The sequence below is a fragment of the Portunus trituberculatus genome, chromosome 38 (assembly GCF_017591435.1).
Source record: "Portunus trituberculatus isolate SZX2019 chromosome 38, ASM1759143v1, whole genome shotgun sequence".
NCBI lineage: Eukaryota > Metazoa > Arthropoda > Malacostraca > Decapoda > Portunidae > Portunus > Portunus trituberculatus.
Window position 1 is genome coordinate 34,116,660 of NC_059292.1, and position 14,883 is coordinate 34,131,542.

The following is a 14,883-nucleotide window of genomic DNA, read 5'->3' on the forward strand; positions in this document are numbered from 1 at the left end:
GTGTGTGTGTGTGTGTGTGTGTGTGTGTGTGTGTGTGTGTGTGTGTGTGTGTGTGTGTGTGTGTGTGTGTGTGTGTGTGTGTGTGTGTGTGTGTGTGTGTGTGTGTGTGTGTGTGTGTGTGTGTGTGTGTGTGTGTGTGTGTGTGTGTGTGTGTGTGTGTGTGTGTGTGTGTGTGTGTTGACAAGTATTTTACGTATCATAATCTCTCTCTCTCTCTCTCTCTCTCTCTCTCTCTCTCTCTCTCTCTCTCTCTCTCTCTCTCTCTCTCTCTCTCTCTCTCTCTCTCTCTCTCTCTCTCTCTCTCTCTCTCTCTCTCTCTCTCTTCATGATGCTGTACAAGGACAAAGGGAATTATTTATTCCCAACACTATATTAATACAACTTTTTACAGACCATGAGTGAGGAACATGCATGACAATCAGCACAAATACTTGACGCTGCCAGTATGCAACGAAGCTACCTGATGCGTGAGGCAAGTGAGGCATACAGACATCGTGACAAAACTACGATCATTGGTCCCTCTGTCGTGAACACTAAATTACTAAATACATTGTGACTGAGAGGTGTACAATGGGTGCACGATTAATAAATAACGCTTTAAAACGCAATTCTACCACAAAGAACCTTTTCCAGATAAGAATTCGTGAGTATCAAACAAGATTTGCAGTTAAATTGTGAATTGTTCAGTTCTCCAATACATAAAACCATCCGTTTGAAGATATTTTTTTTTAACGGAGGTCGAGCGATACCAATAATAATCTAAATCTGGTAAAGAACAGATACGATTTTCTCATACAGATAACGATCCGGTGCGACACAGAATAAGTGCCGGGAGGCGGAAAAAAAAAAAAAAAAAGCCATTCTGTAGCCAAGGTAACGAGCAATAACAGTCATCACCTCCAAGCTGCAATTACCAGTTCTCATGCTTTCAAATAAACAAGCCAAATGGGAACACTCATTTTGCTTCACCATCTTCACTTCCAAGTTTGAAAATCTTTCTCATAAAAATTTCAGACATGATGAAACTACATCTTTGTGAGAGCTGGAAACGATGTTCATATTGTAAGAGAAGCGAGGAGGTGGAGCCTGATGGTGGGTAAGAGATGGCCGGCGGTGTGGAGAGTGTCGGCAGGGGAGGGAAGAGTAATGGTGTAGAGGAAGAAAACCTACCTGGTGGGGAGGCGAAAGTTGGGCATTAGTGAGCAGGAGAAAATGTAGGTGATGGGAGAAAGGGCTGGAAGACTGGTTAATGGGGACTGAAGAAATTGCTTGGTGGAGGGAGAGGAAAAGCTTGACGAAAGGAAGTGAGTGAGAGTGGACTGTTGGGAGGGACGTAAAGTGGCTCTTGGACAGAGAAGCAGCGATAGGCCAGATGTCAAAAATACAGATATAAAGGATGCTAGTTGAAGGAGAGGGATGTTGAAGAAAGGCTGACTGAGAAAGGTGTTGTTGGAGGTTATGAAGTTTGAGTAATTGATATTGCGGAGCTAGCTATAGTGAAAATTTGGGTGGAAAGGCTAAGAAAACAGGAGAAGGGTGGAGGAAAGGCTTGCTGAGTTGGGAAAAGGTAGGGAAGAGATTGTCCAGTGGGGCGCGATGAACTCTGCTGACGAAGGAGGGAGAAAGGGCGGCTGAAGTTCAATGATATAAAACCTGACATGAAGCCTCACTTCTAAAAGTTTTCCAATTCAATATTGCAAGAATGGAACGAGTTGAATAAGATTGGACGTGTTTCTCGCACCTCAACAATACCTGTAGGGATGAAACAAAACACCGGTGGTATAACTGTAGTGGAGGAAACATGTACAAGAGTAGTTTCATTCAATATACTCGTATATACGAAACCAACATTTCTCGCAAAGGGATTCGATAGTAATTTCCTAGGCTTTGTGGAGCAATCAGTAATACTTCCCCGGCAATGGCAGTGGAGCTCATCCTGGAGGTGGTGCCAAGAAGTAAGGCAGAGTCTGAGCACCAAACTACACGATAAGGAAGGATGTCACTTAACACCTAAACATTTCCTTTTGTGATATTCTCTCTCTCTCTCTCTCTCTCTCTCTCTCTCTCTCTCTCTCTCTCTCTCTCTCTAAGAAAATCTAAAACAGAAAATTAAGGATTCTGGTCAAAACTAACATAACAGACAGCTGATTAATAATGGTGAAGTATCCCTTTCCTCAACCATCCCGGCATCCCTCCCTCTCTTCTTTTATCCATCAATCGTTCAATAGTTATCACACGGTTTGCCTCAAATGTTAGTTCAGGTCCCCTCACTCTCCTTTGCTGATGGATGAGCGGAGACCTCAATGTCCTGGCATTAGTAATGGGCAACGAACATGATTGCCCTTGTCTCACCTCTAAAAGTCTGATGACCTCGATCATTTCCATTTTCAGCAGACTTTTTGGAAAGAGTTACCAGCTGCGAGATTAGTTAGCTGTGTGTGTGTGTGTGTGTGTGTGTGTGTGTGTGTGTGTGTGTGTGTGTGTGTGTGTGTGTGTGTGTGTGTGTGTGTGTGTGTGTGTGTGTGTGTGTGTGTGTGTGTGTGTGTGTGTGTGTGTGTGTGTGTGTGTGTGTGTGTGTGTGTGTGTGTGTGTGTGTGTGTGTGTGTGTGTGTGTGTGTGTGTGTGTATGCAACCGCTCGCTTTGCATATGGACATGTTGAGCATTTTTCCAATCATCCACATTTTTAATCACTAACCACTTTATGTAGCTGAACGTTTAACGACTGAGAGTGACGAAAGTTTATATTCCCCAAATGGTATTATATATCATATTACTCCAGACAAAAGTCCATTTTACTTTTGAGCCGTCGCTAACCAGGATATAATGTGCTGCTATGAAGTGAAGCTGTATCTGCCGAATCTAAATTGCAATCCACAGCCTTGGAATGCATGAGTGACGATAATGAAGTGACATCTGTGCATCTGCTGAGTCTGTAATGAAGTTCAAGGCTCCCAATTTCATTTCAATTGAATTTGTTGGTGACGGTCGAACGAAATTAATCGGTTTGACTCAAGCAGCTGATCACTTTTATTATTAATCCATTACCAAAATAATTCGAGAGATATTTTCGCTAAAATAAGCTTTCAGGAAGGAGATATTACTAACGTGCTGCGCTGTGACGCACCAGAATGGAATTCATATAGCAACGACTAACATTATCTCAGCGACAAGCCAAGATCCAACTCGGAACACTTAGGTAGCGAACAGACCAGTGTACACCAAAGCTCTCTCTCTCTCTCTCTCTCTCTCTCTCTCTCTCTCTCTCTCTCTCTCTCTCTCTCTCTCTCTATATATATATATATATATATATATATATATATATATATATATATATATATATATATATATATATATATATATATATATATATATATATATATATATATATATATATATATATATATATATATATATATATATATATATATATATTCTTTACAGGAAGGGGAATCAATAGGTATGATATTTTTCTCTCAGCAAAGGAAAGCTGAGTTAAACGTCTTCATGTTATTCCATTATGAATCCTGTATAAGGAATTAATATCGATAAATCTAAAATGAAAACACGAGTCAACTTATTTTCTCATATATAGGCAGGCGGTGGCGTAGTGGATAAGGTGGTGAGCGTGGGATCAGGGCAGACGTCCACGCGTAGGTTCTAGGTATTTACACCAAAGTTGGGCTTGAGTGGTGATTTGGGTCCTAATATGGGTACCACTATAAATAAAATTGCCTGCGCCACTAATGGGCGGAAACTTAACGGCGCTTCCCACATATACTCTTCAAGTATGCCTACAGGCGCTGTAGGCCCTAACGTAAAACAAAATGCTGTTGTTATGGAATAAGAGGATATAAAATGCCCGGTGCACCCATTCGGTCTGCACAGTACAGCACAGTACAGTACAATACAACGATATTCTTGTTCCATTCCACGAGTTAGTGTGTCTAGTTCGCGAAATTCCGCAAAGTTATTCAATCCACTATCTACTAGCGTCATTTATTCCAGTCTTAGTGATATTGCACTGCACCTCCCGCCAGAGCAGGCTGAGCCCTTGATGGTGAGCCCTTGCTTTATTCATACATTGCCTGTAACTTTGTTAATATCTCGCACCGACTGTGCTATATACCTGCGAGCCACGCCATCATTCACCAGATTTAAATTTGAATTTCGAGCTTAGAGGCAGATAAATGGCGTCACAATATTTCTATTACGACAGAGAGAGAGAGAGAGAGAGAGAGAGAGAGAGAGAGAGAGAGAGAGAGAGAGAATCGTCTTTCCGTCATTCAGCAACATTCCGAAGACTATATAGTGTGACACGAATGGTGGTGATTTACTATTTATGATGAGTAAGTGTAGCGGAGTGGGTAGAAATTACCCGTAAATATAATCTAATAATTTTTCTCCCTTTGTTCCTTGCGGTGGTAAAGGTGAAGGCCACGGATGGGGACGAGGGTGAGCACGGACGCCTCAGGTACTCAGTCACTGGGGACGGAATCATCCCTAACACCACTATAGGAAGCTCCTTCGCCGTACATCCCACCTCAGGCGCCGTTCTGCTCCTTAGAGTGAGTCATGAGTGCAGTTCTCTTGTATTATGTAAAGAGTAATAGTGTGTGTGTGTGTGTGTGTGTGTGTGTGTGTGTGTGTGTGTGTGTGTGTGTGTGTGTGTGTGTGTGTGTGTGTGTGTGTGTAGTGGTTGCTGTGAGGACGCTACTGTCTTTCCTTCTCTCCATTGTTATTATTTTTCATCTTTAAAGAGAGAGAGAGAGAGAGAGAGAGAGAGAGAGAGAGAGAGAGAGAGAGAGAGAGAGAGAGAGAGAGAGAGAGAGAGAGAGCGACAGACTGTGTGTGTGTGTGTGTGTGTGTGTGTGTGTGTGTGTGTGTGTGTGTGTGTGTGTGTGTGTGTGTGTGTGTGTGCACAGTAAAAACGTTCCAGTTGCAGTATTGCCATTTTCGTGTTCATAACTTTTATTTTGTTAGTTACGATGTACGCGCGGACACTCACACGCCCCATTGGATGAAAAACAGCGTGGCGAGAGCAACACGCTGCCACTGCCACTACTCATGCATCCACTCGCCACCCGCTGCTGAGAAATAACAAAAAAAAATAAATAAATAAAAACAAACAATAACCTTCAAAACAACCAAGCATCTACATTCTCTAACGCTTAACCACTTCAGTACAGGGACACATTTTTACCTTAAGATTTGTGTACGATTAGACCATTTTATTGACATTAGGAAGGGTCTATGGAGGTCAGAAGATTAATGGCTAGAGTCTTCACTATTTTGATCCTCTACATGCGTTTCTGAAGCTGTATAGAATCACCGAACAATAAGCAGAATGAACATGGAAACGCGACATAGTACTGAAGAGGTTAAGGGGTCGCCGTGGTACAGTGGAACCATGCGTGCTTTGGGGTCCGAGGGTCTCCAAGCGCACGGGTTCGAATCCTGTCCACGGTCCGAGTGTAGGTTGGGCTTCCTCACTCGGGGCAACGGTTTCCTAGCGGGTGGGCTTTGAGACAGGAGGTGCCCCAAATTCTCGTGAAAAGCCCACATGGTATAGAAAAAAAAAAAAAAGGTGAGGAGGAATTTGAGCCCAAGTTAATAGAAACCTGACACAAAATTATCGACACGAAGACTCGACTAAGAAAGGTTGATTGTGGTCCAGATTGCCTCCAATGAGAAAAAGACTAAGCGCGAGGGATTAGTTAATAGAAGGAGAAATCTAATACAAAAAAAAAAATTCAAGGCCGTAATTATGCTAAGAGATCTGAAACCTTTTAGTCCGACAGTCACTGGAATGAGAAGCACCGCCAGCACACACACAAAAATTTATGGGAAGAGTGGTTCACAAATTTCTTAGCTTAAAATCCTCCTCCTTCTCCTCCTCCTTCTCCATCACTCTTCTCGTGTTTCTCCTCTCCCTATTTTTCTTAGATTTTTCTCCTCCTCCTCCTCTTCCTCCTCCTCCTCCTCCTCCTCCTCCTCCTCCTCCTCCTCCTCCTGCTGCTGCTGCTGCTGCTCCTCCTCCTCCTCCTCCTCCTCCTCCTCCTCCTCCTCCTCCTCCTCCTCCTCCTCCTCCAGTTGTTCCTTCTCCTCCTCCATCACTTTTCTCGTCTTTCTCCTCTTCCCCTTTCCCCTAGTTTTCTCCTCCTCCTCCTCCTCCTCCTCCTCCAGCTGTTTTTTCTCCTCCTTCTCTATCACTCTTCTCGTGATTCTCCTCTTTCTCTTTCTTTTAGTCGTCGTCGTCGTCGTTGTCGTCGTCGTCGTCGTCCTCCTCCTCCTCCTCCTCCTCCTCCTCCTCCTCCTCCTTTTCCTTCTCCTCCTCCTCCTTCTCTTTATGCTGAACATCAACCGCATCACCTCATCCCTTCACGTAAGCTTCACAACCCGGACAAACACACGTGGCATCGAGGATCTGGGTCTGGAGTGAAGAGCCTGATACTACACCGCCTGCTAACCTACTGCATGTGTTCCCTGAGTGTGACCTGAGCCTTAACCACTTCAATACTGACACATCTTTACCTTGAGATTTGTGTACGATTAGACCATTTTATTGACATTTATGGGGGACAGAAGATTAATGGTCACAGTCTTCGCTATTCTGATCCTCCCCGATAAGTTTCTGAAGCTGTAAAATCATCAAAGAGTAAGCAGAATGGATATGGAAACGCGTCATGGTAGTGAAGGGGTTAGTTATATACTTTTTACTTTCAACCGCTGTTTCATGTATGTTCTTACCTTCCTCCTCCTTCTGTATTCATTTAAGAGTGTAGCAGGATTGGGCACGGTTTCCTTTCTCTCTCTCTCTCTCTCTCTCTCTCTCTCTCTCTCTCTCTCTCTCTCTCTCTCTCTCTCTCTCTCTCTCTCTCTCTCTCTCTCTCTCTCTCTCTCTCTCTCTCAAGATTCGTCACCAGGTCCTGACCAAGCGCGTACTATCGAGACAGCGAACAAGAAATACATGGCTCGGGAGTCTCCGGGGCGTAACACTGGCCTTGTTCCCTTCATTTATAGTATTCTCCGTCGTTTTATTTTTTCTGTGATAGTAACACCAAGAGGAATTTCTATTTATTGCAGCTTTCTTTTATTAAATTTCGTTTGTATTTCGGGTTGCTGTTATTTTTTTTGTTTTTTTCATTTTAATTTCCGCCGCTTCTGAGCCAGTGAATCCTGTTTTAATCACCCACCGCACTTTTCCCCGTACATTCATGGGGACCGGTTAAAGTCAATTATCATGACGGGGAAACACGCAATACTAGGCCATCTCCGTTGTGCAATTACATGGCGATGGAATTAATCACAAAAAACACCAAATCAAAATAAAAGAAAACACGAATGATATACAACAGCATTTTCCAAAATTGTTTTTCGTACAATGGAAAATCTTTGCCAACTTTCACTTCCCTTCAAAATTAACCTCTGCACAGGTAACATCATTCCTCACTATACCTGACTTATAACCTACTTACACCAACCTACTCCACACCGTGACCTGTGACCAGAGAGCCCGGCACTTCAATAGGTAATTTTCTATTGTCATTTTTGTTGCCCTTCCCGGTGCCCTTCCTATATAAAAAAAGGGAACCGAGTGGCTGTCTCATGTAAGGTATCCAATATATGAATGAATAAAATCAGCACAGCGCCGTTCATAATTTTTTTTTTCTAGGAATTGCTGAGTTAATTGCAAACATAATTGGCGATACTTTCGACTTGTGAACGATACAAGTATTTTCAAAACATCTAGAATAATGTAAAACACACAACAATTGAAATTATATGTACACTGAACCCTTTACATATGAATTCCCTCGTGGACACATTGTGTTAAGGACTACGGAAAACGTGCATCCACTCTCACTGCTAGCTTCATTTTGTGCATCATAATGATGATGGTCTTCGTTCTTGAAATCCTTTAAATTCAATAGAAAATCACTAAAATTGTTTTCGCTTTTGCTAACCTAGTTCATGAAAGGGTCCAGCAACACTCACCTCAATCATTCATCTGCCCATGCAAGAACACAACGATTCTCCTTGCTCTCTCGAAAAACAGAAGTGTTTATTAATAAATAGTGAGGGAGGCAGTGTCACATGGTCCGGTACACTGTATTGCAAGCTCACCTCGGAATTCAAGCTATCGAGTGAACAGTGTAGCAAATAATAGATGTAAAGTCAAGTCATAACAGACATTCGCCATTCGCTGTAATCAATAAGAAGAAAAGCAATTACCTACGCACCCACAGTCCCTGCCACACTTGAACAAACACTCCTGGTGCCACAAACTGCCGGAGTTAACCTTCTCAGTACCATGGCATCACTTCAATTCAATTCTACATATCACTAAGTTTATGATATCTTTTATAGCTGGAGAATTTTCTTTTTATTATTTTCCTTGCCCACCCACTACAATGTGATTTATCTATACGCACTATTCTAACTAACACTTTGTGACTGCGGAAAATTAGGAAATTGTTAAAAGCAGTGAATGAAAAGACAACTCTCCACAATTCACACGCCCCAGACTTGACCCCTCCACTCCATCACCTTGCCTAGCCATTACGTTTCCCTCACCATAACTAAACTAATGTGGCTGTTCCGCCTCCACGCCCATTCTCCTAGCAGGGGTCTCCTCTTTACGGTCCAAACTTAACCCAATTACCTCCTAACACATCCTAACAAGTAAAGAGGTTTTACCCTTTCACTTTTTTGCCAGTAGGAATGGCCGCTCCTCCTACCTGTACCAAATTTCATTACCCTCGCCTCATTACACCATGACGTAACTAATGCACGTTTCCATGAACAGGAATATTAGGTTGATAGTCCAGTAACTATTTTATTAACATATAGCGACGAGCCTCACAATACTCGCATTCCCCGGCACACGTGGAGCTGGATGGTGGTGTGTATCGTGAATAATAACTGCACCTTCTGTCAGTAAAGAGTCGGATACCTCAAGTTTTGGGCTCATTGTAATTATACATTCTCTTTCTTCTTTGTGGGTGACAGTTAGGCGTATGTTACATTAAGGGGCAAATAGCTGTAACATGTCTTGTAGGTGAAATACAGCCAGAACAGTATTAGGGAATGGCAAGTGAAAAAAGATTTAATGAAGAGCACGCATGCACACGCACGCACGCACGCACACACACACACACACACACACACACACACACACACACACACACACACACACACACACACACACACACACACACACACACACACACACACACACACACACACACACACACACACACACACTAGAAACGAACCCCAGCAGAAAACTAGTCTTTAATAGCAAACAAGTAAATTCCAAGGTTGAATACAAAATAAGCATCGTACAACCAAATTTTGTGTCTGGTACTCTCCCGTTTTACTTCTCCTTAAATTTCTTTTTATTCCAACCATGTACTGCAGTATAAAAAAAGAAAAAAATACAGCCGCAGCAGGTTGGTATGAGGAGAGTGGACGAGACGAGATCCACTCATTGCCTCACTAACACTTTTCCTTTGGATAGGAGTGTTTACAAAGCCGCAATATTGTTCGCCGTGGCCAGGTACATGGATAAAGAAACAGAATTGTATGGGCAGCAACTTCCACTCAGCGCTGCCAATCCCATTGCAACCTGAAGTGCAGCCCACATTGGGAAGTTTATAGATGTGTGACATGAATGGAAACAGTAGTAGTAGTAGTAGTAGTAGTAGTAGTAGTAGTAGTAGTAGTAGTAGTAGTAGTAGAAGTTGTTGTTTTTTATGATGTTATTGTTGTTCCAGTTTTGTTTTTTTGTTTTTCTATTTATACCATGTGGGCTTTTCACGGGAATTTATGGGCTAAAGGGGGATACTTTTTGGGGTACCTCCTATGTTGTTATTGTTGTTATTAATAGCACCTCTACCACCAGCAGCATTAGAACAACAACCACCACCACCACCACCACCACCACCACCAGTATCCGAAGAACACGAGCAGCTGTTATAGTACTGTGGAGCATTAACATTCTGGCCACACAATGACCCCCAGCTTTGCCTCCCCACAGCCGCTGGACCGGGACCCACCCAATGGCCAGGCACAATGGAAGATTCGCGTGGCGGCGGAGGACGGGGAGTGGAGCGCCTTCACGGACGTCCTGGTCAACCTGAAGGACATCAACGACAACGCGCCCTTCTTCGCCTCTCCTACGCTGCGCGCCGCCATCTCAGAGAACACTCCTAAAGGTGACTCACTACCTCTCTCTTCCTGTGTCCTCGGCGTCCTCAGCGTCGTCACTCTTCCTTCCTTCCTTCCTTCTTCTTCTTCTTCTTCTTCTTCTTCTTCTTCTTCTTCTTCTTCTTCTTCTTCTTCTTCTTCTTCTTCTTCTTCTTCTTCTTCTTCTTCTTCTTCTTCTTCTTCTTCCTCCTCCTCCTCCTCCTCCTCCTCCTCCTCCTCCTCCTCCTCCTCCTCCTCCTCCTCCTCGCCACAGCCATAACAATAACAGTAGCAATAAACATCGGGACTTTCACCGTACCCATCGTCACTGTGGCGGAATTATAACTAGGAAATATAAAATAAAGTCTCTCTGGATGAAAGAGGCAAAGAGATCACGCACGCACGCGGCCGAGAGCACACACGCACACAAACAAACAAACAGACACACACACACACACACACACACACACACACACACACACACACACACACACACACACACACACACACACACACACACACACACACACACACACATATAACCCTCCAAGCCCTGGCTGGAAAAACTGCTTCATTATTTCTGTGCGAGGAAAATGACATTAATTTATGGTCTCCTCTCTGTCTCCTCTGTTTTGCTATCTCGCCTCATTCCATCATTATGTATTGCTCATCCACAATGAATGCCAGAGAAGCGTATTTAACCTTTTATTTTCATTAGAAATTTTAATTCCGCTGCCTCACAGATTCCAGGTTTTATTCACTATTTCCCTTGAATAACCTGCACGTGTCCTGCGACTCTATACACAATTAATCGCCACGCAAGGCCATTCTTTATCCTCTCTGGAGTCTTTTCTCTTTGTAAATCTGGAAAATTACTACATATGAATTAATGGAAATTCATTTATTCAATTATGGTACATCTCTTTTTCCATAAGGTTCACATCACAATCCACAAAAAAAGCATTTCACCGACTAATGAATGTTATGACGTATTTAACTCCAAAGTGTTACCGACAATGGAGACGAAATTTTAGTGTTAAACAAAAATTACTCAAGTCTATTCAATGATCGTTCTTCCAAAATAAAGACCTTTTTTTCTTCTTTGTCATTATATTTTACCAAATGGTTAGACAGACATACAGACATATTTCCTTACATACATATGTACATTTTCAGCAAATAGATGAACAAGTTATTAGAGTGTCACCAATCCTACACACTATCCAGTCCCTGTGTTACATTACTGCTAAACGTGGGATGAATACTGAAACACTGACTGTATAAAGTGTTCAACTCAATAAAGAAAAAGAATGTGATATCCACAACCAATCTCTTGATCATTTTGTATAGGAAAGTACACAAAAGATTATTCTTGATGACTCAACAGTGGACAGATGCAACAAATTACCGAGGAATACTAAAGCCACATACTATATTCTCTGTTAGTAAAGCCTCGCATGACAGTACACGAAATAATGTAAATAATCCACCACCACACCACCACACCACCACATCACCGCACCAACTCACAACCACCTACAGGCAGGCGGTCGTGAGGTATGCAGTACTGTTGACTTGAGGAAACCAAGCTCGAGCGCTGTCCCACACGAATAAGGACGAAGAGTGCCAACTACGGCGAGCACTTTGGACGAGTAACAAGCGAGGCCAGAGCTTTCAATTAGCATATGAAGAGAGCTTACCATTCACGAGGGCGCTCACTAGATAGATGAGGGAGAGAGAAGGAAAACTCAAGAAACAAAAATCTGTCCTTCCTCAAACTGGATACTTGAGACTTTTATTCGCTGTTTTTTTTAGGAAGTGGTTGAGTGAAAAAAGACGAGGAATATATTTTGTAAGACCGCCAGTTTCAGCTCTCCGTTTTAAACATCTTTCATTCAGTAGTTGGTGGAATAAATGTCATATTGGTTCTTTTTAATGAAGAGAGAGAGAGAGAGAGAGAGAGAGAGAGAGAGAGAGAGAGAGAGAGAGAGAGAGAGAGAGAGAGAGAGAGAGAGAGAGAGAGAGAGAGAGAGAGAGAGAGAGAGAGAGAGAGAGAGAGAGAGAGAGAGAGAGAGAGAGAGAGAGAGAGAGAGAGAGAGAGAGAGACATATACACATTCAGTAATATACAAGCATATATGCATACAGACAAATTAATTAATAAAAGAATAGACAGATATCATTTACTATTCGAGAGAGAGAGAGAGAGAGAGAGAGAGAGAGAGAGAGAGAGAGAGAGAGAGAGAGAGAGAGAGAGAGAGAGAGAGAGAGAGAGAGAGAGAGAGAGAGAGAGAGAGAGAGAGAGAGAGAGACGGGTTGGGAGGGGGTTATTTTCTTGTTAATTGAGGCTTGGCGAGGGTAAGCTCTAGTCTAGTTAGTTCCCTCTTCTCTATTGCCAGCAGATTGCGTGCACAGAGAAACGCAACGAAGGACGGGGAGGAGAAAAAAACGAAAAGAACCCACCAATACCAAACGCTTTTCCTCTCCGTAAAGAAAAGAAAGAAAAAAGAACTTTCCCGAAAAGCCAATTAAATTTCCAAGAAAGCTCCTGAAGCCGTCATGAAGCTCATTACCTAAGCGAAAGAAAAGTTTTAAGAGCCATTACAGATTTTTGTCCCTTGCTGTTTGGCTCAAAATGGCTCACCTTAAAATAACTGAAGAGGGAATGTGTCAAGAGCAGCTCATAGACTCCTCTCTCTCTCTCTCTCTCTCTCTCTCTCTCTCTCTCTCTCTCTCTCTCTCTCTCTCTCTCTCTCTCTCTCTCTCTCTCTCTCTCTCTTTTACCTATCAATCTATCTATCCTCAGGTGATGTGCATTCACCCTCAGAAAGAATCCCAATCCACAACCGCTTCTCTTGCTGCCTCCAACAGGAAATGACACAATGCACACACCTGTAGTTATAATGGACTGATCAATCCACAGTGCTTCTTTTTATATGATCATGAAACTATCTCGGATATTGCATGGTATGTGGCTTGGAACACTTGTACACCATGTTGTCTTCATCAGATCACTGCTTCCCTGTAAAGTTTTATTTATCAAAATGTCAGACTTTCTTCACCTGGCGATAATTCCCATCTTCAGTTTACTTTTTCCCTCTGCCCCACCCACCCACCATGCATCTTTACAACTGAAGATGTGTATGGAGAACTTTGCTCCTTTCTCCGCAGTGACGACTTTATTTCCTCCTAATGTCAGTTCACAAACAGTCTATTATGAGACTGTAATTTTGTTAATTGTCTCCAGTAAAGCTCAAAAATTTCTGTCGTAAAACATCAAACCAGGTCTCAGTGAAGATGTATAAGAAGAATAAGTAAAACTACTATTTTCATGTGCAGCACATATTTGTTCACGTCTGATAAACCAAACCTTTCCTATTCTGCCCGCGGCGGCACCAACCCTCAGCCAACCACAGCATCGAACATGGGTTTCAGGTCTGATAAACTCCTCTCTCTCTCTCTCTCTCTCTCTCTCTCTCTCTCTCTCTCTCTCTCTCTCTCTCTCTCTCTCACACACACACACACACACACACACACACACACACACACACACACACACACACACACACACACACACACACACACACACACACACACACACACACACACACACACACACACACACACACACACACACACACACACACACACACACACACACACACACACACACACACCTTCCAGTACAAAGTTGGACGTATCCCACAATGGGGGATGTCTTCCATAACTGACCAGCCAGCCTGGTCCACAAGCCTCCTACCTTTTTGCTCATGTACTCTCTTTGTACCCATTGAAGTTGGTAACTCCTATATTATTGTTATCCTGGTAGGGGAATGTGACGCTGTACCACTTAACGTCCCCAGGATACCTGTGGTTGCCTCTCATAGGGCGTACACTCATCATTTCCCTAAACATTCATCACCATTATCCTAATCACCCACTCCACATATACAGCTGGGTTATTACTAATACAGAAAATAATCTTGAATGAAGATATCGTATCTTACTTAAGCTTACTAAAATAAGCTTCAACTGACTATGTTCATTGCCTCCTTACTTTCGTCCCCCGCACACAAGACGGCGGAAGAAAGTTTTATGCTGCTCTTATTACGGTTTTCAGATGTTTCATGCCAAGTTAGTATATATTTTTTAACTTGTCAACTGCATGGCCTTGGGATGAAGTTAGGTACCCATTAAAGTTGCTAAAGGTTTTTGTCTGAAGACCGAACAGTTAATGACCGCCTTGAGCACACACTTCTCACACTTTTATGTTCTGTGGTTTTCTCTTTTCTTACCTTTGACATGATTCACAAACGTTTCCTTGGTTCCCTTTCTTTCACAGGAGAAAGAATCATGTCCTGTTTATGTGCGTGTATTTGCACCACTACGTCTGGTATACTTGTGACTGTTTCGGGATTCCCTCAGTCTTTTGGAGCGAGAAATTTAAAGATTCTATGCAGTCAGTCAGTCAGTCAATCAGTCGGTCAGTCAATTATACAGATTCTCTCTCTCTTTCTCTCTCTCTCTCTCTCTCTCTCTCTCTCTCTCTCTCTCTCTCTCTCTCTCTCTCTCTCTCAAGATTCTTAACAAACATGCAATGCGTGTGTAAATGCGTGCGAGTGAGTGAGTGAGTGAGTGAGTGAGTGAGTGAGTGTGTGTGTGTGTGTGTGTGTGTGTGTGTGTGTGTGTGTGTGT

At 42.8% G+C, this 14,883-nt stretch overlaps 1 protein-coding gene across 3 annotated transcripts in view; it reads left to right on the forward strand.

The window, feature by feature from the left end:
• The window catches only part of LOC123514985 (putative neural-cadherin 2), a 380,060-nt gene that overhangs the window by 307,940 nt on the left and 57,237 nt on the right, over positions 1-14,883 (forward strand). For all 3 annotated transcript variants that reach the window (XM_045273290.1, XM_045273292.1, XM_045273291.1), the window contains 2 exons: positions 4,429-4,566; positions 10,041-10,218. In XM_045273290.1, the coding sequence (XP_045129225.1) occupies positions 4,429-4,566; positions 10,041-10,218 (316 nt within the window). The remainder of the gene's footprint in view (positions 1-4,428; positions 4,567-10,040; positions 10,219-14,883) is intronic.